Source organism: Lucilia cuprina, chromosome 2, assembly GCF_022045245.1.
Source record: "Lucilia cuprina isolate Lc7/37 chromosome 2, ASM2204524v1, whole genome shotgun sequence".
Lineage (NCBI taxonomy): Eukaryota > Metazoa > Arthropoda > Insecta > Diptera > Calliphoridae > Lucilia > Lucilia cuprina.
This window is the reverse complement of record NC_060950.1, coordinates 28,114,903-28,139,456: the sequence shown is the minus strand read 5'-3', so window position 1 is coordinate 28,139,456 and position 24,554 is coordinate 28,114,903. Positions and strand designations below refer to the sequence as shown.

At 35.2% G+C, this 24,554-nt stretch overlaps 2 protein-coding genes and 1 non-coding gene across 9 annotated transcripts in view; 1 reads left to right on the top strand and 2 right to left on the bottom strand.

Moving 5' to 3' along the window:
* Positions 1-24,319, bottom strand: part of LOC111678590 (mucin-19) — a 66,828-nt gene extending 42,509 nt beyond the window's left edge. For 3 of the 7 annotated variants that reach the window (XM_046945257.1, XM_046945259.1, XM_023439982.2), the window contains exons 1-9: positions 23,915-24,319; positions 23,511-23,849; positions 14,415-23,450; positions 11,168-11,255; positions 9,944-10,097; positions 5,236-5,485; positions 4,928-5,017; positions 2,321-2,524; positions 48-1,095 (exon numbers count right to left, since the gene is read on the bottom strand). In XM_046945257.1, the coding sequence (XP_046801213.1) occupies positions 48-1,095; positions 2,321-2,524; positions 4,928-5,017; positions 5,236-5,485; positions 9,944-10,097; positions 11,168-11,255; positions 14,415-23,450; positions 23,511-23,849; positions 23,915-23,958 (11,253 nt within the window). In that variant the 5' untranslated portion in view covers positions 23,959-24,319. The remainder of the gene's footprint in view (positions 1-47; positions 1,096-2,320; positions 2,525-4,927; positions 5,018-5,235; positions 5,486-9,943; positions 10,098-11,167; positions 11,256-14,414; positions 23,451-23,510; positions 23,850-23,914) is intronic. The other 4 variants (XM_046945260.1, XM_046945261.1, XM_023439986.2 and 1 more) reach the window with 4 other exon arrangements.
* Positions 11,331-11,416, bottom strand: LOC111678596. Its single transcript, XR_002762588.2, has one exon. It is a non-coding gene; the product is annotated as a small nucleolar RNA U6-53/MBII-28 (small nucleolar RNA).
* On the top strand, positions 12,424-14,413 carry LOC111678587. Its single transcript, XM_023439980.2, has 2 exons — positions 12,424-13,104; positions 13,566-14,413. Exons 1-2 carry the CDS (start codon positions 12,483-12,485, stop codon positions 14,339-14,341), a joined length of 1,398 nt encoding a protein of 465 aa, XP_023295748.2. The 5' UTR covers positions 12,424-12,482; the 3' UTR covers positions 14,342-14,413.
* Positions 24,320-24,554: the final 235 nt, after the last annotated feature.

Genomic DNA, 24,554 nt, shown 5'->3' with positions numbered 1-24,554 from the left:
GATACAAATATGATATAAAATACATATATAATTAAAAATGAACTTACCTTGGCCTTTTGTTGTTGTTTTAATTCTTCTTTTTTGTAGTTTCTTTGATAGGCTGTGATGACACGTCGTAGACGTGTATTTAAATCTTGCATGGAAGGCCACAGTGTGGCGGAATTATCATCAATGGGCGCTTGTGTGGGTGGATATGAACCAGCACCACTTTCTTCTTCGTCCAGGCCTAAACATGAGGTTGTGGTATTAACAGTATCATTTTGCGTTTGTTCATTTGAAGATGAATTGGTGGTAGCTGAATTGGTGGTGGTGGTAATAGTAGAAGATGTGGTGGTGGATGTAGTGGTAGTAGTTAAATTGGTAGTAGTGGTAGTTGAGGTGATGGTGGTGGTAGTACATGTATTTGTGGCCGTATTAGAGGCCGAATTTGAAGAAGCTTCCTCAACGTTAACAGTTTCAGTCGATGTGCTGGCTAGAGGAGAATCAGCACCGGCAGTAGTTGTAGCGCAAGACTCGGAAACGGTGGCATCCATAGAATTGGAATCGGTAGCAGCGGCTGCTGTTGTATCATTACTATTGTCCGTGGTAGTGGCATCAGCCTCAGATTTATCACCAATAACAACAGCAGACGCCGTTTCACTATCCTCTTCCATTTTCTCTAGTTTGCTATCGGAAACATCAGAAGTTGTTACAGCAGAAGATTTATCTTTATCTTTGTCATTTTCAGTTTCAAGTTCTGTGTCTTTAGCTTTTGCTTTATCATTATTATCCTTGTCTTTAATTTTTTCATCTTCTGTCATATCGTCGTTGGCTTCTGATTTGTTTTCTTTTGTTTCCTTGGTCGCTTCATCTACGGCCTTTTTATTCTCCTCAGCCTTGTCGTTAGCATTGACTGCAACTGTTTCGTCAGCGGTTGCCTTTTTCGCCAATTTTTTATTCTTACCCGAAGAGCTGGGACGTTCGGGAGGATCTAAAGAATCTTTATCTTTATCGCCCGCCGTCAATTTGGTGGAATCAGAGTCTTTGGTGGCAGTGCCATCATCATCGATTTCTTCGACATCAGCATCTTGTTTGGAATTTGCATCGTCTTCGTTGCTATTAACAAAAATATAAAAAAGTAATAAATAATTTGTTTATTAGTTTTATTAAAAGTTAAAGTTGAGATTTCTTTTAAAGAAAAACACATGCTTAACAAATAGTTAAAGATTTTTCTTAATTTAGTTTGAACAAACATTTATTATAGAACATTTTTTATCAAAAGATTTCCTTAGTGTTGTAATAAAAGAAGTTTTAAATAAAAAAGCTTTAATTACGAGCAATAGTTTTTGGAAAATGTTATGAGGCAAAATGAAAGTTTTTTTTAAGGAAATGAATTTCAGGTACAATATTTTATTTTTATCCGAACATCTGTAACATTTCGAAGTTCTTTTTTCTACTTTTAAAACTTTTGATAAATAGTTTACATAATAGAAGATAGTAGTCTGTATTCCGGACTATAGTATAGTCTATAGTCTATGTTATAATTCAATTTATAGTTTATGTTATAGTATAGTTTATAGTCTACTCTATAGTCTAGTGTATAGTCTAGGCTATAGTCTAGTCTATGGTCTATAGTAAATTCTATAGTCTACTCTATAGTCAAGTCTCTAGGTAGCACATAGTGTAGTCTGTAGTTTATTCTATAGTCTAGTCTATATTCTAGTCTATAGTCTAGTCTATAGTCTATATTCTAGTCTATAGTCTAGTCTATAGTCTAGTCTATAGTCTAGTCTATAGTCTAGTCTATAGTCTAATCTATAGTCTAGTCTATAGTCTAGTCTATAGTCTAGTCTATAGTCTAGTCTATAGTCTAGTCTATAGTCTATTCTATAGTCTAGTCTATAGTCTAGTCTATAGCCTAGTCTATAATCTAGTTTATAGTCTAGTCTATAGTCTAGTCTATAGTACAATCTATAGTCTAGTCTATAGTCTAGTCTATAGTCTAGTCTGTAGTCCAGTCTATAGTCCACTCTATAGTCTAGTCTATGGTCTAGTCTATAGTCTAGTCTATAGTCTAGAAAGGATTGTATACCATATTCTTGTAATATTTAAATGAAATTATTTTGATTTTTAGATATGATAAATCGGTTAAAACTTTTCAAATTTTCTGACAAAGTTTATAGTGAAATCGAAAATTTCTATAAAACACATTCAACATTTAATTAAAAATTGTTTTTTTAATAAATTTAGCAAACTAAATAACAAAATTATCTTTTGATCTAATATGATTTAAATGATTAATGATTAAAAGAATTAATGAGATAATTTTTTAAAGACTTACATCGGCAAGTTAGTTACGGTAACATCATCGTTCGGCGAACCAACGTGTCCAGCAAAACATAATGCAGGATCTGAACGCATAACACGATACATTTCACAGCCATGTTTAAAAGTGCCCACCAAAAGACTCTTATCGCAGCAGGGAGGATTCCACCAAGAAGCAGGCACGGTCTCGGCCATTGTAGGAGGGCGTATAGGAAGCTCACTAAAATTTGTTTCGTAACGTAACGTGATTTTGTTGTAGGCATATAGAGATGGGGATGGGAGGAGGATATACACATAAATTTTATGAATGAGAAATGAAGTTGTTTTTTTAGAAAAAATAAATCAAATGTATAGTTTTATAAAAAGTGAATTTAAATAAAATAAAAAAGAAAAGAAAAATAAAAGTTTAAATAATTAAAGAAACAGCCAATTTGTTGTTAAGAAAAGTTGATAACAAAAATCTATTTTTATTCCAAGAAAATTATAAAAAAAAAATTTGGTTTAAAATAAACATGGAGAGCTAATAGAGAAGAATTCATATAATTTGTTTAAAAAATATGTGGATTTTAAATTAAACATTTGTTAAACTGTTATATGAATTTTCTAATTTAATTGTTTGTTGTTAATTTTAAGGTTTAAGGCGTTGAAGAGTTTTTATTTTGGTGTTTTACTTACTAACGCTTTAAAAATCTGAAATTTGTTTTGTTCATTTTATTTTTATGAAATTATAGTTTTTTTTATGGTTTAATGATTATTGTTTAAAAATGCAAATAAAGTATTAATAAATACAAGCAATATTTTTTGTAGTTTTTGTTAAGGATTTGGAAATTTAGAATTTATAATTAGAATATAAGGATTTTTTTAATTTAAAGCTAATTTTGAGTTTTCCAAAACCTTTTCTTGTGAGACTAGTTAAAGTTTGAGATTTTTAATTTGTTTGGCGAAAGTTTTTCCCGGAATATGTTTAAACATTTTAAAGGAGATTATATACAGAAAAACACACAAATACATACACATATATACAAACATATGAAATATTATATTGTAAAGTAATAAGAAGTTTAGATTGAAAAGATTTTCGTTGTGGAAAAGTTTAATTCTATTTCCTTTGAGGGGAATTCTTTAAACTCAGGAAAAATTTGTAAAAAATATTAAAGAAAATTCAAAAATTTTCAAAATATTAAAGTTTTGTGTGATCGCTTTTTTTGAAAATCTTGTTTTTAAGGAAAATTTTTCTTTTGAGTGAATTTTTTGAAAAAGGGAAATTTTATTAAAAATTGTGTAAAAGTTAGATTTGAACGCTATTTATTAAAATTTTTAAATTTTAAGTTTTCTTAAAGGGAAATTTTTGAAATCGCGAAAATTTTATAAATTTAAAATGTCAATTTGTATAAATGATCCAAAAATATAACAAAATTTGAAAATTTTTTAAAATTTATCATTTTTACCAAATTTCCCTTAAAAGGAAATTTGTTTTACAAATGAGAAATTTTCTTAAAAATTGTGTAAAAGTTATGTATGAACGATTTCTATTACGAAGATAATAAAATTTTGAAAATCTAACTTTCAAAGAAAAATTCCCTTAAAGGGGAAATTTTTAAAAACGGAGGAAATTTTGTAATAAACATTAAAAATGTCATAAAAAATAAAAAACTGTAACAAAAATTGAAAACTTTTTAAAAATTTAGCAATTTCCCTTAATGGAAAGGGAAAATTTCTTTGAAAAAAGGCAATTTTACTGAAATTATCTAAAAGTTATATTGAACGTTCGGTATAAGAAACATAATAAAATTTTGAAAATCTCATTTCGATATTAAATTTCAGCTTTTTGGATTTTTTTTTTTTTCGAAAAAGGGAAATTTTCTTTTAATTGCCTAAAAGTGATTTGTAATTGATTTCTATTACGATTATATTTTTTGAAAATCTAAAATTAAAAAAAAAAATTCCCCAAAAAGGAAGATTTTCAAAAACAGGGAAATTTTGTAACAAATATTGAAAATTGATTTCTATTGCAAATATAATTTTTGAAAATCTAAAATTAAAAAAAAATCCCCAAAAGGAAAGTTTTTCAACAACAGGAAAATTTTGTAACAAATATTGCATTAGCTGTCAAAAAATATAACAAAAATATATAATTTCATGAAAATAAAAAAATTTCCCTTAAAACGAAAAAAAGTTAATTTGCTCGATTTATAACATTTCATTAAAAAAAAAAGATTTTGAAAATATTAAAAACTTTTCATTCTAAACTTCTCAGAATTAAACATATTACAATCATTACACACAGATTATAATAATTTATTAAAAAAAGAACAATTATTGTTGTAACAAAAGAATTTTTCAAAGCAAACCATTATTAAAAAAAAGTAAAATATTATTAATAATATTTTAACAACAAATATGGACAACAAAAACATTATGATAATAATGTAACAACAAACACTAATAAAAGAAAGTTAAAGAAGTAATATTTAAAGATATAAACAAATGAAAAATTATTAAAAACATTTAATAACAATTAAAAAGAAATTAAAGAAAAATGCTCAAGAAATAAATAATTTAAAAGAAAACTAAAGAAAAGACAACATAAATAATTGAAATAAATAACAAAATGAATACATACCTGACCGGAGTATTCTCTTTAATCTGTTGTACCAGATCTCCAATCACCTCATGTTGTATATAATAAAGCATACGAACGCGCAATAAAACTCTGTTTGGAATAAAATTGTTTGAAAAAAAAGAAATTAAAGAAAAATAAAATTAAAAACAAATAAGAAACAAAAGAAAAAGAAGAAATAATATGTAAAAATATAAAACAAAACAAATAAAAAGAGACAGAAAATAGAAACAATTAGAAATGGGTATTAGTTTAAAAATGTATTCTTTTGTTTGGGGTTAATATAATAAATTCGATTCCACACGACTCACTTATTCGCGTGTCTGCTTAAATGTTTTTTGTAGGCTCCTTCCAAATATGAATCAGCATCATATTTTTCATGTTTACTCCAGTGATTTGGATCCTGTATATTCTGTAGACCCTGTGTACCAATTTCTTTTTTAGCTGTCTTTAAACCGGTGGCTGCAGCAGCAGCGGCCGCCGCAGCTGCAGCAGCTGCCTCGGCTGCTTCGGCAGCAGCTTGAGCGGCTAGCTCTTTTTGAGTTTTACCACCATTACGTCCTATAAAAAGAGGAAAGGGAGAATTTATGTTTTAGTAAAATCATTTAAAATATTGTTTTTGTTGTATAAAATCTTAAAAAAAACGACCTTGTAGAAAAATCTATGACAAGAAATAAATTTTTAAAAAATTTATATGAGGAATTTAGGAAAATTTTTCAAAATATTAATTCACTTTAAAGAGAATATTTTTGTAATAAGGAAAATTTTGGAAAAATGTAATATAACAATATTATAAAAATTTTGAAGAAAAAAATTAAATTTCCCTCGAAAGGAAATTTTTTGTAGAAAGGAAAATTTTGGAAAAACATATCAAATTGCTTTTTACAATCAATGCCTATAATCAAAATATAAAAATGTTGAAAATCTGCTATTCAAATAAAATTTCCCTTCAAGGGAAATTTTTTGTAATAAGGGAAATTTTGAAATAAAGTACAAAATTGTTAGCTATGATCAAGTGCGATAACAAAAATATAAAAATTTTGAAAATCTGGCTTTTAAATAAAATTTCCCTTTAAGGGAAATTTTTTGTAATAAGGGAAATTTTGAAAATATGTATCAAATGGTTATCTATGATCAAGTGAGATAACAAAAATATAAAAATTTTGAAAATCTGAGTTTTAAATAAAATTTCCCTTTAAAGGAAATTTTTTGTAATAAGGGAAATTTTGGAAAAATATATCAAATTGTTATCTATGATCAAGTGCGATAACAGATATATAAAAACTTTTTAAATCTGGCTTTTAAATAAAATTTCCCTTTAAGGGAAATTTTTTGCAATAAGGGAAATTTTGGAAAAATATATCAAATTGTTATCTATGATCAAGTGCGATAACAATAATATAAAATTTTTGAAAATCTGGCTTTTAAATAAAATTTCCCTTTAAGGGAAATTTTTTGTAATGAGGGAAATTTTGGAAAAAAAAAGTACCAAATTGTTATCTATGGTCAAGTGCGATAAAAAAATAAAAAACATTTTGAAAATCTGGCTTTTAAATAAAATTTCCCTTTAAGGGAAATTTTTTGTCATAAGGGAAATTTTGGAAAAAAAAAGTACCAAATTGTTATCTATGATCAAGTGCAATAACAAATATATAAAAATTTTGAAATCTAATTGTTATCTATGATCAAGTGCGGTAACAAAAATATTAAAATGTTGAAATGTTGAAAAATTTCAAAGAAATTGTGCAAAGTCTAAAAATTTCCAAAAGATTTTCCTTAAAAACAGAATTGTTTGAATATTAAAAGAAAACTAATGTTTCTCTATGAAATACTTCCACATTTCAGATGTTTTTCTACAAAGTCGCTTAATAAATTTAAAAATTTTATTAAATAATACATAATATTTAAGGCCGAATCAAACTACAAAAACTAAATTTTGATAATAATTTCTCCAAAAATTAAGGAATCTTTTGGTTCCTTAATTTTTGGAGAAATTATATAGATTTTTTTATCAATAAAAATAAATTTACAAAAATTAATAATTAATTAAATCCTTAATTTTTGTTAAAAAAAAATACAACTCTACTTATTTGTACTTAAATCTATTTCAAACAAATCTAAAATATTTATACATTTCATTAAAAATATTGAAGAAAAAAGATATGGTACATCAAGACAGAGCATATTACAAACACATTTGAATACGTTTTCATTTTTAATAACGGGATTTTTTTTTGTTTAATTACAATTAGCAACAATAATTTTAACACTCACAGAAAATAAGGCTTAATTTATAAAAGGAACATGTGTTATTTGTTTAATAAATTAAAACTATTTTACTATAATAAAATGTTAGTTTATTAGAGAAAATTGCAGCAGAAAGTTAGTTTGTTAGGAAAAAGGGTACTTTTTGTAAAAATTTTATAAAGTTTTAAGTACTTTTTGACATTAAAGTAATTTAATCATATTCGATATGTGAAAAAGGGCCTTCGGTTAGTGGCGGTCCACATAGATAAATATTTGTTAAATTCTCTTTTAAGATTTTTTTCTTAATTCTTTTTTAAAGTTTTCTACAAATGCTAAGAATGCCAAAACAAAACAAGTTTCCGTATCAAGAGAAAAATCATTCATAATTCTTTCTCTCACATACAAAATACAAAGATTCCTTGTCTAGACCAACAAATAATGAACTATATAAACAAATTTGATTAAGGTACCGCTAAAGCATATCAAATACACGCGGAAGCTAAAACGGTTTGTTTGTGTCTAAGAGATGATTGGACACAGTATAGTTGTGGTGATTTTGAACACTAAAGACAAAGATCGCTTAGGCCCGTCAGACGATATTAAAACCACAACTTGAAGAGGTAACATCATTATGTTCATTGTCAAACTCAACAAGAGCTTGCATAATTATTGGTCCATATTCAGGCATTCATTGTAAAACTTTGGCTAGCCGCAGTGTTCCTTTAAATGAAGGACATTCCCATGGAAATTGGATCACCGCTTTAATTCACAATGATTGTCAAGAATACAAAGAATTATATCTCTGCTCTAGAACGAACAGGTTCACAATCATTCAAAGTTTATTAACTCATTAAGAGTTGCATTAACCGATAGACCATTTGACTCTTAAAGTTTGTTGGCGACAGGTTATTCCACGTTGGTTCGGAGAGAGCCCCCAATCGACCTATACCTTCATATAGGAAGTTGGATCCCTGAACAAATTATAAATCCAAAGTCTTATATGTTTAATTTAACATAACCTCAATAAGGTAAGTAAAACGAAAGCACGCAATTAATAACTTGGAAACAGTTATACGGAGTAACACACTCATTTGGTGCGAGAGAGATGAGACGCAATTCTGTCGAAAGCTTGGCAACAAACACAAGCCTGACCGTCCTTATAAAATAATGGCGATGACGCGAGAGCTGTTTCCCAACTCAGACCTGAATTACGACCTGAATTACGACTGAATTAGGACTGGATTCAGGGGAAAAGCTCTAACAAACAGCAAATCTGTCACAACAACGGAACGCACAGAACTTGTCTAACATGTGAATCACGATTGACAAGTCCGAAATGCTGTTTGAAATGCTTTAAAAGAAACTCATTGGTGTACCGATGAAAAATGAATCCATTACGATAACCTTTAGCATAAGGTATGTGAATCCGGGCCGAATCTACATTACGACAATTGAATCTTCGCTTCAGAACAACCCGAGTCATATACTCGACCAACGATTATCAACCCAGCGGCAGATGTATCAACGGAAAGTTTTTTCCCCAGGAAAGAACTATTGACCACAGGGTCAACAACACCAAAACCAAAAACTTATGACACTAAACTAATACTGTGTATTGCAAAGAAAAGGTCTTATCAATTAGAAGCTGCTGTATCACAGAGAACGAATACAATTGATTCATTTGAAGTGAGCATTGAAAGAAAAACGCCCAGATTATGGGACCAGCTAAGAAAAGTGTAATATTTCAATATGGTCACAATGTGACAACACGTGTTAAAAACTATCTAGGAATAAGTAGTTCTGAAGTTTTTCCCCATCCTCTTTGTAGTCCAGACAAAGGCTCGTACATCTACTATTGTTCTTGTAACATTTCGATTGTGACAAATAGTTCTTTCCGGTGGAAAACTTATTGTTTATACGACTGTCGCTCAGTTGACAATCTATGGCCAAATACGGCTTATCATCGTTCCGGAGCGATTACCCAATTGTCATCGAAACGCGACTACTATTTGTTTCGTTCGATGCAGGACCCTTTATGTCTGAAATACGCGTCACTTTGAAATAGTTTTCCGTAATTGGATTGATTCGTTTTGGCATTGCATATTATTTTGTTAGAAAGATGGGAAAATGTCATAGTTCGATGATGAACGATGGGAAATGGTTACAGCTAACATAATCACAACTTTGATTAAATTTTAAAATTCCGCATTTTTAGGTTAGAAAATCTAAAGAAGAGATAATATGCAGCCGGTAAAAGGTATAGTAGAACCTAAATATGTCAATTAATATTAATGTTAAAGAGAGAGAGAGAGATAATCAATTTATCAAAGTTAAACAAAGAGTTGCTATTTAACTACGCCACTTTTTTGTTAAGTATAGTAAGAAAAGAACCCAATTTTTATAAAACTACTATAAAATAGGGGAAAATTAGTAAGAAAAGTCAAGAAATAATTTGATGCTAACAGTTGATATCATATAACTGAATTGAACCTATCAACATCAAATCATAAATTGTTAGTTAAGAAAAAGTTGCAATTAAAGCCAACAAACCTTTAAACTAAAAGTTTATTTCTATGTGAGTGTATTTTTAATGCGTGCTTTTTTACAGTCTGATTACGCGTTGTCTTTTAAAATCAATTAATTACAATTATTTATTTTTTTTTTTATTAACTACATCCGTGCAGTTTTTTTTTCGTTTTTTTTTTTTTAGAAGAGGGGGAAAAAGTTGTCTTCAAATAAGTGCGTGTGTTTGTAGCTATTTGTTTACCATACCTTTTGCATTCCTACCTCGTGGCACCAAATTATGGAGACCACTATGATCCCGGCTAATTTTTTGTATTTCACCATCTTCGGTGGGTGTTATAAGATCCCAAATAAAAGTTTTTATCTTCTCATCACCCTTGTAGACTTGCAAGCAATAGAGTAGCTGTGGTAAAAGAAAGATTTGTTTTTAAATGAAAATTATATATAAAAAATTGTAAAGGAAATATTATTTGAATAAAGTTACTTAATTAAAGAAAAGGGTTTAAAAGGCTCTCTTCATTGTTTATATAAACTTTTAAGGATCTGGCAAAAGTTGTAAATCTAGCAAACATTTTAAAGTTTGTATTATGAAAATTTTGAAAAAAAATATTAAGATTTCTTGTCAAAGACTATTTGTTAACATATTGTATAAAAAAAAAGATATTTACTAGCGATTGGATTGAGCAGAAAAGAAACTTATTTGCTACTCTTGCAAATATACCATGAAGCATTTATTTTTCTTTTAAAAACATTTAGCAAGAGTTTGAAAAATATAAATGGTTTAAATTGATTTGTTATGAAATGTGTTGCAGCAATATTTTTGACAAAACTGTGAGTTGCTACAGTTAGGTCAGTAGCACATTTGCACCTCTTGCAAATATACCACAAAGTATATATTCCTTGCAAATTAACATATATTCAAAACTGAATATTAAATTTTGTAATTGATTTGTTATTAAAGACGTTCTAGCAACACAATTTGAGAAAACTGTGAGTTTTTGCAACTCTTGGTTCAACAGTAGCATATTTGCTATCCTTGCAAATATACAACAAATAAAGTTTCTCATTTAATTGATCGAAACTTTTAACTTTAAACTTTAAGCTGGTTTTTATCAAAAAATGTTTCAGCACAAATGTGAGTTTTTGCAGTTCTTATTGAAACAGTAGCATATTTACTATTATTGCAAATAAACCACACATAAACTTTTCTATTTTAATTATAAATTTTTCAACTTTTATGCTAAATGTTATAATCTAATTAAACCCTTTTCTTTTAACTATTCCAACAAATCAGTTTTAAGCGAGAAGTTCTTGTTGTTGTGCTCAGCGAAAACCTATAGTTTCCTCAACATTAGCATGGTAATCATCACTTTATTTTTTGGAAAAGTACATTTTAATAGAAATAAAACAAAAGCTTTAATATGCTTTTATTCTTGTTATTTTTAGAAATTTTGAAGAACTTTTAATACTTACAATTATTCGGGCACAATCTTCAACATCAATTTCACGCCAACCGCGTTTAAATTGACCCAATTCTAAGATTTCTGGCCAACGTCCCCAGCTGAAAAAAAGGAAAATAAAATATGTTTAAATCCATAAAAAAAATTCAATTTTAATTTGAAAATTTTTTCAGTTTTTCAATCAGTTTAAGTGAGAAGTATTGTTTTACTCAGCGAAAACCTAAAGTTTTCTCAATATTAGCATGGTTGATCATCATTTTAATGAAAAACTAATTCAAAAAGTATAAATAACAGAGTATAAACAAGTAATATTTCTATATTCGGCTGTGCCGAATCTTATATACCCTTCACCAAGTATGTTAAAAAAAAAACAGTTTTTATTTATTTTGTATCTCTGCACACATATCGCAAATAACATACACACAAACAAATATAAACTGTAGCAGAAAGAAATATTAACCGTTGTACTGTAATACCACCATCAAACTGTATAACCAGCCTCAAACAAATATGAGCTATATTATAAACATATTACTGCTTTATCTCCTTGTTCTTGTTATAAGTTTCACTTTCGTGAGAACAGAACAGCATCCAAACATACAAAAAAATACACAGCTGAATAAAACCAAATACATCTCCACACGCACATGTACATCTTTATCCAATTCACAGTGTAGTTGTTGCTTTTTTAACAAAGCATGAAAAAAATGTGTCTTTTTTGATGAAATTTTCAGAGGTTGTCTCGGATTTTTGCTGATATCTCCGTTATTTATAGACCGATTTTGCTGATTTTAAATAGCGATCTTCTCGAAAGCATGTCTAATTGAATTATTGAAGATTCGGATCTCGCCGATATCTGGGGACCTCTAAAAACTGATTTCAACAGACAGACAGACAGACAGACGGACGTGGCTTAATCGACTCCACTATCTATAAGGATCCAGAATATATATACTTTATAGGGTCGGAAAATATTATAGAAATTACAAACGGAATGACAAAGTTATATATACCCTTCTCACGAAGGTGAATGGTATAAAAATAGATCTAGATCTGGATATGGAACATTTTTATATTTTTCCAGTTTACCCTAGTTGAATGAACGCAGCTTAATGACTTGCAAATATGAACCAATTTAGTTTATTATCAGTATTTTTAAAAATTTCGCACTGTATGGCGTTTAAACTTGTCGTCGACTTTCTCATTGTGTTTATTCTAAAATTCTTTAAAAAGTTTATTGACATTATTAACAAATAAAAAACATCAAAAATCAAAAAGCAAACAAACTCCAAAAAGTCTATTTTCTATCATAACTTTATCAAACAAACATGTCCAGTTCTATAACCTCCAAATCATCAAACTTTACCGGACACACTAGCGGTACTTTAGCCACACCCACACGCAAACAACTTCAGCCCCTAACCAGCAATGATATTGCTAGTAATGAATTAGCATTGGAAAATTTCATTAATAGTCTACAACTTTCAACATTTTTCCAACTACCGGAGGATGAACAAAAGTTACGTTTGGATAAATTCGATGTTTTGGAACTATATCAGGCGGCACAAAATATAAATCGTGAATTTGGCATGGTTAAATTGGAGAATTTCTTTCTCATCGATTTTCTAGAGAAAAATGATCCTAAACTTTTAATAGGTTTAGAACAGCGGCGTGCTACAGCACAAACGCCTGCACAGATTAATGTTTTAAAAGTGGGTGGTAAAAGGACAAGTAATGTGTCAGTGGGAGGAGTGGGTGTTGGTGGCGGTAGCGGTAGTTTAGTGGGTTTTAAGGCGAAAAGTGTTTTATCAAAATCTTTAATGTCTGTACTAACTACGGGATCGCTGAAGAAGGCTCATGAATATAAATTGAATTTTCGTGCTAAGACTGATATGGCCGAAAAACTAGCGAATGAGGTGGAGAAAAGAGTACAGGAAATGGAAAAGAATGGTAAGTACATATAAGGGAAATAACACGGATTAACCATGTTTGAAGAAAAGTCGAAAACCAGAGGTCAAAATATTTAGGAAGAAATCTCGAAAAAAAAAAGTAGTTACAACAGAACTTTTAGACGACATAAGAGATTTTATAAATAACGTCTCAAATATGACAAAAAACAGGGGGTTTTCAATATTTAGGACACGATATCCCGAAAATCTAATGAGATAATGAAATTACAATGACAGATTCGGATTCAGCGAATATATACTTTGGTCTCTGGGTAACAAATTTGTTTGCCTGCGTAATGAACTGTAATTATTAGGAGAATTTGGCATTTGAATTGTTGAAAATGGAAGATGATTTCTTAGGAATATAGAAGAACGATTCGCAAAACAAAACCACTTGTTTCGGCTCCTCCAAATTGACTTTTCAATAACTGTCTAATAACTATTTACGAAATCTTTTTTAAGCTTCTCAGGAAATCAAACTTTTACGTGGTCACATGGAAGAAATGCATTTTCAACTTATAGAAACCCAAGAAACAGCCAAAAATTTCGAGTTACATTTTCTGCGTGATGAAAATGATTTGGTTTTCCTTAGCAATGCCACCGACAAACAATTAGAGCGTAAATTTCGAAAATTTGTTAACAATTGGATTAAAAATGCTCGCGCATTATTAGCCACTATGCGTTTAAAAATCACTGCTCTACAAGAACATTGTCAGCAATTGCGCAATGAACTTTTAACTAAAGCCGATTTAAGTGGTATTTTAACAGCCATAGATTTTGAGAAATTAATAATAAAACGTACGGAACTCTTAAATGCTTTGGAAGAGAAAAATTCCCATATGGCCGGTCTTAAAGGAGTAACGGGTAAAGCTTCTCTTTCGATGGCTGAAGAAAAACAAATTATGATGAATATAGAGGAAGAATCAAAGCAGTTGAATAACAAAACCTTAGAGGTCGTAAAGACTATAGCTAAATTAGAAAAGGAGGCGGAAATAGTGGAGGCGGAGAATCAAAAAGATGTGGCAACTTTGGAAAATTTACGTTTACAATTGGAACGTTATGAGGCACCCAGTATAAATGAGTACGTACAAAAGAAAGAAGAGGTATTGGCCTTGGAGAAGGAGGAGAAAATGTTGAGGAGAAAAATTTACATATTAAACATGAAATTGGATAATACACAAAAGAAATGTAAACGACAAATGAATTCGAGTATTTTTATCAATATAGTAGAAGACTAATTAATGATTGTTAATACTTTATTATACTTTTTATATTTTTAAAATAATAAAAAAACTTATATGCAAAACTTACCCAAATGATAATAAACCCTTTTCCACTTTGAAACATTCGGATTTAGCCCAATTGCCATAGTGTATCTCTTCCAGACCCAAAGCAGCTAAAGCATCTCTTTCTCGGGGTATATACTCATCATTGGCTTTCTTCTCACGACATCTTTCTCGTTTTTCTTTGCGTGATCTACGTGTTGAACGTAAACCTATACCACCTTCTTCATCACTATTCTCATTGGAAGAATCTTCCGAATTAAGTTCCATAACATCTTCATGACCATAACGTTTAATTTGTGTTCTTCTGCGTGGTTCTGACAAAACCAAATCTTCAGTTTCATCTTTTTCCACAGCATCTGGATCAATGTCGGCTTTCTTAGCCCATTTTGTCCAAAAGTCTGGATCATCAATGGTGATGTCCGAACGATTACCGGAAGCGGCAAAGGAAGCTTTGGAAAAGGTAGAACCTTTCTCCTGTTCCATGGTAATAACTTGTGTACGTCTCTTTAGAATAGAATCAATATCTTCTTCACAAAACTTATCGCCAGCATTGTCATCATCCATAACAGCGCCATAGGCACCCTTTTTCAATAGATCTTCAATTTCCTTTTTCGACAGCTGTTTATTGCCTCCTTCCTTGGAAGCATGAGTGTTCATGGACTGCAAGACAGCCTTATCAAGACCCAATTTCAAAGACGCCTTATCAAACATTTCACGTTCGTAAGTGTTGCGGCATAACAAACGATAGATTTTAACCATTTTACGTTGACCAATACGATGGCAACGGGCCTGAGCTTGTAAATCATTTTGAGGATTCCAATCGGAATCGTAAATGATAACAGTATCAGCAGCTGTTAAATTAATACCCAAACCACCAGCCTTGGTGCACAGCAAGAAAACGAATCTATCTGAACCGGGTTTGGAATAACGATCAATTGCTTCTTGCCTTAAATTACCACGTATACGACCATCTATACGTTCAAAAGGATATTTGCGATATATAAGATAATCTTCCAAGATATCAAGACATTTAACCATTTGAGAAAAAATCAATACCCTATGGCCGTTGGCCTTTAATTTGGGCAACAGCTTGTCTATCAATACCATTTTACCCGAAGAATGTATAATATTTTTGTAGTAAGACTCAGGATCTTCACCATGTTGATGACGATAATCGTATTGGATTTGTTCCTCTGCACCATTGAGAAGATAAGGATGTATACAACACTTTCTCAATTCCATCATGGTGTTCATGAGATTTGGTATATTGGCTGAGGTGGTGCCCTTCTTCAAAAAGGCAAAATTTTGTTCCAAAATACCACGATAATATTTCTTTTGTATATTTGTCAGCTCTACCTCTATAATAGTTTCTTCTTTGGGAGCCAAGGATTTCTCAACATCATCCTTTAATCTTCTCAACATCATGGGTTTTAACAAGGCCTGCAATTTATTGACTTCCTCCTCAGTTTTTAAACTACCAAATTCCGCCATAAACTCTTCTGCCGAAGAAAATTGACTGGGTTCAAGGAAATTAAGCAAAGAGAACAATTCACTCATGTTATTCTGTAAAGGAGTACCGGATAACAAAACTCTGTGTTCTAAATTAAGTTGGCGCAAACCATCCAAAAGTTTGCAATTACGATTTTTCAATCTATGAGCCTCATCAATGACACATAAACGCCAATTGAAATTTTTCAAATCCATATGATCCGTCACAATCATTTCAAAGGTGGTAATAAGCACATTAAACTTGGTAGGCTCTTTGAGAACTTTGCCACTTTCGGTTTTGAAAAAGAATTCGTAGTCCTGGATCATTTGTTTACTGGTCACCGAACCATGATATACCACAATATTCATATCAGTCCAACTTTCAAATTCACGCTGCCAATTGGGTATAGTGGAGAGGGGTGCTATAACTAAGAAAGGACCCCTAATGCCAAACTCGTACACGGAATGGACAAATGTTAAACTTTGTATAGTTTTACCCAAACCCATTTCATCGGCTAATATACAATTGTGTGTGTTATACCAGGAGAATTTCAACCAATTTAAACCCTCCAATTGATAGGGTCTCAAAGTATTTCCACCCTTATACACAGGAGTCTTATCCAATTTCTTCCATTGATCGGGTGTTGGTCGCTTTTTGGGTTTCCACTCTGTGCGTGGTGGTATTTTATTAAAGCGAACATATTGTTCGATTTTATCATCATCAACATCTTCTTCTAACTCCCATGTACAGTCTTCATAGGGCAATGACTTCCATTTAACCAAATAATGTTTGGTAGTTTCACCTGTCTGTTCATCGGTGTGCACGGACATGTCTAACACACGATCGACCTCAACAAAGTCCGGATTGAAATATTCCTCTTCGAGATTTTCGAAAACATTCATTTGTTGGGCTTGTTTCTGTTGGAAACGTCTGATTTTGGCTCCAACACGACGGTCACCCTTGAAAAGTTCTTCTTCCGTGCGCCACTCACAGTGAAGATAAGAGAAATTGCGGTATTTAACTAAGAATTCTTCTACTTCTATATATACAGGTTCTGGTTTAGTTTTATCGTCATCGGGTTTCTTATCATCTTCAGTTTTGACATCTTTCTTTTCATCTTTAGTTTCTTCTGAGCTTGGCTCTTTGCTTTCTTCTTTTTCAGTTTTATCTTCAGTTGATTTTTTGTCTTCATCTGTGGTTTCCACTTCCATGCTTTCATCGTCCTTAGTGGATTGTTCAGTTTTAGTTTCTTCATCCTGTTTTTTGTCTTTATTAGACACACTTTCTTCATTTGTTTCAAGAGATTTACATTCCTCTTTTTCTTTCTCACTTTCCTTCTCTTTTTCAACTTCTTCTTCTTCTACTTCCATCTTTTCTTCTTTCTCTTCTTCTGTTTCAGTTTTCTTTTCATCAGTTTCAACTTCCATCTTATCATTTATTTGTTCTCTATTTTCTTCTTCCTTCTCTTCTGGTTTCTTTTCTTCTTTAGTTTCTACCTTTTCCTCGGAAGTTTGTTTATCTTCAATTGGTTTCTCATCCACTTCCATTTTCTCTTCTTTTTCAGATTTTTCTTCAGTCTTGTTTTCAGAGCTTTCCTTTTCTTCTTCAGATTTTTTCTCATCTTCCTTGCCTTCTTGTTCTACGGCATCTTTTTCATCACTAATTGATTCCTTCTTTTCATCTGTAGAAGTGGCAGTCTCTCCTTTAATTTCTTGATCTTCTGATTTTTCTTTATCGGTATCCGTTTTTGTTTCTTTATCTTCATTATTATCTTTAGACTCCTTATTTTCCTCTTCATTTTTGGGTTTATCATCTTCCACCTTAGGTTTAGGTGTTGGTGGTCGTGGCGGCGGTTCGGGCAATAACTCACGTTTACCCATTCTCACTGCCAATACATATTGTACCACCATGCTATCCTCGTCTCCGGTATTGATGTAAACATAATTGGGTTTTGCAGAAGCTGGTGGAGGCGCATCTTGAGATTTTTCACTTTTCTCATTAACAAATGTAGCTGAGGAAGTCGTGCTGGAGGTGGCTTCACCTCCGGGTATATCTTCAGCATTGTTAGATTTATCTTCACTGCTGGTAGTTGGCAATTCTTGACCACCATCCGTCTGTTGTGAAGAGATTAATTGATCGCCTTTCTCGTTATCACTAGTGTTACCACTAGCAGCAGCTAAAGCCGATGCTGAAGTTGAAGCAGCAGAGGAGGATTTCTTTTCTTTTTTTAGGGGCGAGGAACCCAACAACGATTCATTTTCATCGTCTGAGAATCTAAGCATGACATCGTCTATGTACTTTTTACGTTGTGTATTTCGAGAAGATCTACGCTTGCTGGTGTCCAGATCATTATCGGGTGGTGGCGATGGCGGCGGTGTGGCCTGTAGATTATCATCTTCACCATCTGATTCGGGCACTATGCGTCCTCTATTACGTCTCTTTTTTAAGGCTTTAGCCGAAAGTTGACCCCTTCTGCGCCCGGATCTACCCTCACCATCTTCACCATGATTACTGCTGGCTCCTCGGCCACGCCTCTTCTTGGTTCGTCTGCTGGGAGTAGCCGTGGAATCACCAGCTGAATCTGGTATAGAGTCAATGGTTTCATCTCCCACCTCATGGTGTCCGGCGCTATCATCACCTTTGGGTATTTTCGATACTGGTATATCATCGTAATCGGGAGATTCTCCATCTACCGTGGAACATTTTAAATCGACATCCAAAGTGGTTGTTTCTGGTTTATTATCACCATCAGCGTCTGGTTCGACACCTTCGCCGGCTGAAGTTTTTGCCATTAAAGGTTTGTTATCCTCGTTCTCACTACCAGCTTCTGTCGTCAACAAACCAGCACCAGCCGATTTATCTGCATCAGCTTCTTCAGCTAATTTCTTTTTGCGTGCTCCTCCTGGCTGACGTTTACGGCCTACTGTGCCGGGCGTCGTTTCTACACCCTCTTGACCCTCCACCGGTACACCTTTAATCTTTTTCACCTTTGGTGTTCTCTCCTTAGGTGGCTTGTTGGGATCCTTGGGTGTGCGCGGCTTTCTAGGTTTCTTTTTCTTTCCCGTGCCATCGGTGGAAGTATCAAGTTCATTGGCCGAATGTACATCTTGGGAATGATCACCACCACTGCCTTCATGATACTCCAACATACCGACTACCGATGTATCTCCTGCTCCTTGGGTAACACAATCCTCTGAAACCGGCAATTGATTGGGGGGTATGGATGTTTGTTGCACTACCACATTGCCACTGATATCCATCAATTCGCTGGTGGGTGCCAAAAGGCCCTTCTCACCTTTTTTAACTCTTGGCTTGCGCGGTTTGTTGGTGCCTTTTCCTCTACCCCTGCCAGTAGTGCTCGACACCTGAGGTGTTTCTATCATTTGAGCCTGATGCATGGCTGCGGGTCCATACAGTTGCGGAGGCATCGATTGATATAGCAGACATTGAGGTCCACCCGCGCACTGATCGGTGATTTCATGCTGTTGCACTATATTGAGACGTTCTTGCAAACGCATTATTTTCTCTTGATGATCATGTTGTGGTGGCATACAGTAAAGTTCCTGTAGTTGCTGTTGTAAAGCTGCTATTTCCTGTTGATGAAGCATTGGGTATGGCGGATAGCCCATATGGGGACCCTGAGGACCTCCTTGTGTTGGCGGCGGTGGTGGTGGATAGGGTGGCATCATGGCATGCGGTGGCATACCATGTGGTGTCATTGTGGGTTGGGGCGTTGTAGGTCCTACCGGTGTTCCATCATAGCCCATAGCCGTCATTCCCGGTCCTGGGGGCATAACATGCGGCGGAGGTGGAGGGTGAGGGGGCATCATTCCCGTCATTGAGTTGGGACCCATAGCTGGGTGTGGTGGACGTGGTGCCAATGTTTGTAATGCACTTTGTGGAGGTTTTTGTCCTATCATGCCAACAACTTCGCTAACAATTGGAGGAGTTGGTGTCTGACTGGGCAGCGTAGTGGGCAGAGTGGGCGTTGAAGTTGGTGTGGGTGTAGTTGTAGATGTCTGCGTTTGTGGTGTGCTTAATGTTGTCAAAGAAGCTTCGACCTTTTCCTCCGGTTTCGATTCAACCACTTTTTCTTCATTTGTAGCCTCAGTTGCAGGAGTTATTTCTGGTGTTGTCACCACCTTTGTTACCTCTTGGGGAGTAACGTTATTATCCGTTATTTCCTGTTCACCGCCGGTTGGTGTTTGAGTTGTGGGCAAAGAGATAGTATCTTCATCGATAACTTTAGCTGCTATTTCAGCAGCTCCTGTCGTCCCACTAGTTTCTTCGTTTATTGTCGTATCAGTCGGTGTATTGGTTGGAAAATCTCTGGCCTCTGTAGTATCCATGGGTGTCTCTTCAGATTCCGCAGACTTACCCATTGACTTTTCATCTCTAAAATCTTGTCCAGCCATGGCTCCCATAAATGAACTTTGCGAATTGCTATCCATAATGGCTGCCGCTGCAGTAGATGAAGCGGATACTTGGGTATTAACCGCTCCACTGTTTGAAGACATGGAATTATTATCGAATAGACTAGCGCCAGCGCTATCCAAAATACCTCCACTCACACTATTACTACCGCCTCCACCACCACCACTAATTACTCCCGCATTAGTGGCAGAGTTGGAATTGGAATTTAAGAGAGCGTTACTGGTGGCTCCTAAACTAGACTCTATGGCATTTAGAGTAGCCGGGGTATTATGATTGCTATTAATGGAACTCTGTGAATTGCTGTCATGTATTGATGTAGGATGATTGTTGACCGTACTGTTGGTCGAGGAATTACTGCTGCTGTTATTGCTGTCATTGGCCGCAACGGCGAGTGTTGAAGAATCATTTGAATTGGCAGTTTCATTAAGGATTCCACTGATTAGATGATGTTGCGTGGGTGTGGAGGGTGTGGAGGGTGTTGAAGGTTGTTGTTGCTGCTGTGTTGTTTGCAATTGTGATTGCTGCTGGGATTTGCTCAGAGTCGAGGACATTGTGGTCAGAGGAGAAGAGACATGAGCCGGTGACATGATGCTGGATGTAGGGGTTGTTGTCTGTTGTTGGACTATGGATGAGGGTGCTGATGTTGGAACTATCGCATTAGGTGTGGAACTGGTTTCTGCAGGTTGTATGGTAGGGGCCTGTTGTTGGGGCGGGGGTGTAGGTGTGGCTTGCTGCTGCTGATGTTGCATCATTGTCGAAAAAGGATCTTGTGGATTGAAGGGTGATTGATGTTGCTGCTGCTGTTGTTGTTGATAGCTTTGATGCTGTTGTTGGGTTGGATGCAACGGTGATTGCTGCTGAGGGTGAGTGTGAGGACTCTGTTGCTGTTGGTGGGGATGTGGACTTTGTTGTTGTTGCTGTTGTTGTTGTTGTGGTTGATGGTGGGTGGTAGTAGGATGAGGACTATGTTGCTGCTGATGAGGATGAGGACTTTGTTGTTTTTGCTGCTGTTGCAAATGTGGAGGAGGTTGTAAAGGTGATTGCTGCTGTTGCACATGATGCGGTTGAATTTGCTGTTGTTGACTCGTTGGTGTTGTTGGAGTCATTTGTGTTTCTTGAGAGGGAGTTGCTGTTCTAGCCTGCATCATAGCTGAAGGTGTATGATGAGCTTCTGGTGTCATTTGATGATGAGCCGCAGAGGCTGAGCTCATCAAATGCATCGAAGACATGCCTCCAGGTTGGTGATGCATGGGTGACATGGAGGAGGTATGGGAGGGTTGTTGCTGCTGTTGTTGAGAGTTGGATGTATTACCCACAATATCATTAATGGAATGCTGCAATTGCTCGCTCAATTGTTGTTGCTGCTGTTGTTGTTGGTGTTGTTGTTGCTGTTGATGTTGTTGTTGCTGCTGTTGTTGTTGCTGTTGCTGTACATGGGGAGGAGTTACTTGCTGCTGCTGTTGCGTAGTCTGAGAGGCAGGTGTAGCTAAATGTCCAGCATGTGAAGTTGGTGGTTGTGTTACAGTCTGTTGTTGTTGCGTTGGTGGTTGCTGCTGCTGTTGTTGTGATGTTTGTTGTTGCTGCTGATGGTGTGTTTGCGGCGGCGTTGGTTGACCATACATACCCATCTGCTGTTGATGTTGCTGCTGCTGTTGTTGCGGATGAGGCATTTGTGGTGGCGCCGTCATTTGACCTACACTCATCGGATTTGGTGGTGCCTGCTGTTGACTCTGTTGCATGCTCAAATGAGCCGACCACTGTTGATGATGTTGTGGCGATACCGGCATTCGAGGACCCATGGGGCCATGCTGAGCCGCTGCCTGCCGATATGCTGATGGATAATCCATTGGTCCCGACGACATGCCTTGTCCCGGCATAACCATTTGTTCCAAAGCTTGTAGCGTGTTCACCGGTGGACCGCCCACCGAACTGGCCTTTGAACTAGGTGGTTCAGGACCCCTGCTACCAGCTGGCTGTCTGGGCGAAGTCAAACCCACCATACCGGAAATACTGTGGTGAGTGGGTTGTTGCTGCTGCTGTTGACTGGGTGAATTAACCGGAGGCTGTTGTTGGGCTTGTGGCGATGGTCCCTGTTGCTGCTGCTGTGTTGGTGGTGGAGGTTTTGCGGGACTCATGCCTGGCCGTGGCGACATTTGTGGATGCGGAGACATGGTCGGCTGTCGCGGAGACATTTGCGGAGATAATTGTGGAAAAGGGGCCCTGTATTGTGGCGATGCAGTGGCCTGATGTTTGCCAGAGGCCGTCATATAGGGAGGGGCACCGCTAACCGGCTGCTGTGTGGGTGGAGGTTGTGGTTGGGATTGCTGCTGTTGCTGGTGATGACCTCCGTAGGTAGGCGGTACTCCCATGCTATGCGGAGCTGGCAATTGTTGATGTTGAGTTGATCCCTGCATTAGACCAACATGATTTTGGGATTGTTGCTGTTGTTGTTGTTGTTGCTGCTGCTGTTGCTGTTGACTCTGAAGCAAGTGTGTAGAACTTTGTTGCTGCTGTTGTGGTGTACCCAAACCGGTTGGTACACCATGTTGCATACTAGCTGGTGTTTGCTGTTGCTGCTGCTGTTGTTGTTGGGCGCCTGCACTCACCATATGAGGCGATGGATGGGCACCCAATTGTCCAGCCTGCTGTTGGGCAGCCAAATGATGTGCGGGCACTCCACCAGGGGTTGCTGCTCCTCCCGGTACATGTTGCCCATACGGACTTGGTTGCTCCAGACCAGCATGACCATAACCAACATGCTGTGATGATCGGCCAGGTTGATGTTGCATGGGCGCTCCATAAGGACTATGAGCATAGCCTTGTGTACTACTGGGTACACCGGGTCCACTCGAGCCACCCGGCTGTCCCTGCGTAGGAGCACCCGGATAGAGGGGATGTTGTGTGGGAGCTTGTGGATAATGCTGAGGCAGACGTGATTGTTGACTCTGTTGCTGCTGTTGTTGTGGTGTCGATGCCTGTTGTTGCTGCTGTGGTTGTTGTTGTGTAAGGGCACCGTAACCGGCAGGGCCAACATTTGCGCCTGGCTGTTGCAATAAACCACTCATCATGCTCTGCTGTGTGGCATAAGGTAATTTTTGGGGATCCTGCTGACCATAGGCGGGCATATGTTGGCGGTAACTAAAAATAGTATTAAGATAAAGTTAAGAAATTTTAAAACATTCTTAAAATACTCTATACCTTGGTTGTGCTGATGATTGCCTCTGCTGCGAAGGCGGACCAGCCTGGGGGTGACCATAGGCTCCTAAACCGGTACCTGGATAGGCCCCAGCCTGACCGGGCACTGTTGGAGCTGCTCCCCAACCGCTTAAATCACCCATACCCATGCCGGCATGTTGATCGGCTGCACTTAAACCATAAATATTATCTGCCGCTGGTTGATAAGTGGGATATTGAGGTTGCTGTTGCAACGGATGTGGGGCTCGATGGCGGGGATAGCCACCGGGAGGACCCATGGCCCTAGGGGAAGCTGCAGCTGCGGCAGCTGCAGCGGCGGGGTCATAGCGATAGTAGGGGTCTCTAAAATATAAGGAAAAGTTTAGTTTAGTACTATAACTGAAATAAACACAAGTAACAAAACTCACCCTTGATGATTTCCGTGAAACATATTTTGAGCATTTCCATCCATCAGTTGTTAAACTCGTTGATGAAATGTCTCTTGCGTTCTCCGGCTTACTTATTATTTGAAAATTTCCTCTATATAATAGAATAGAATCAAATCCCACATAAGATTCAAACAAGAGAATCAGTTTTAATTGAACTTTTAAAACTAATTTTTATAGGAGTTTGGGGGGTCAATGTTTGAAAGGATTTAAAATCCTTTTAATAATTTTGCAAAAACTCTTCAATTGAATCCATTGTTTAGTAGGAATTATAACAAAGTTTTTTTAAATAGTTTTTTTGTTTTTTAGAAAATAAATAAATTTAATTTTAAACAAATACACCACGACGACACGTTAAAATAAATAGTAAAAGAATTTATAGAAGAATTTTCTTTTAATTTTTTTTTGTTTGTTGTAGTTAATATATAAGTATATATTTTTGTTATATAAAGTAATTATAGATTTTTGTTGTTGTTTATTTGCTTGCTATTGTTTTTCTTTTTTGTTGTTTAGAAGTTGAAATTTTGTGTGTTTTTTTTTTTAATTTTTGCAACTTTCTACGTCCAAATTATGAAAAAAAAGATTTTGAAAAACTTGTATTTTCACACTTTTTTTCTCGGCT

Bases quoted from the DNA above. Each gene is read 5' to 3' on its own strand.
- LOC111678587 (XM_023439980.2), top strand. From the start codon at position 12,483: ATGTCCAGTTCTATAACCTCCAAATCATCAAACTTTACCGGACACACT. The intron at 13,105-13,565 runs GTAAGTACATAT...ATCTTTTTTAAG, and splicing joins ACAGGAAATGGAAAAGAATG to CTTCTCAGGAAATCAAACTT.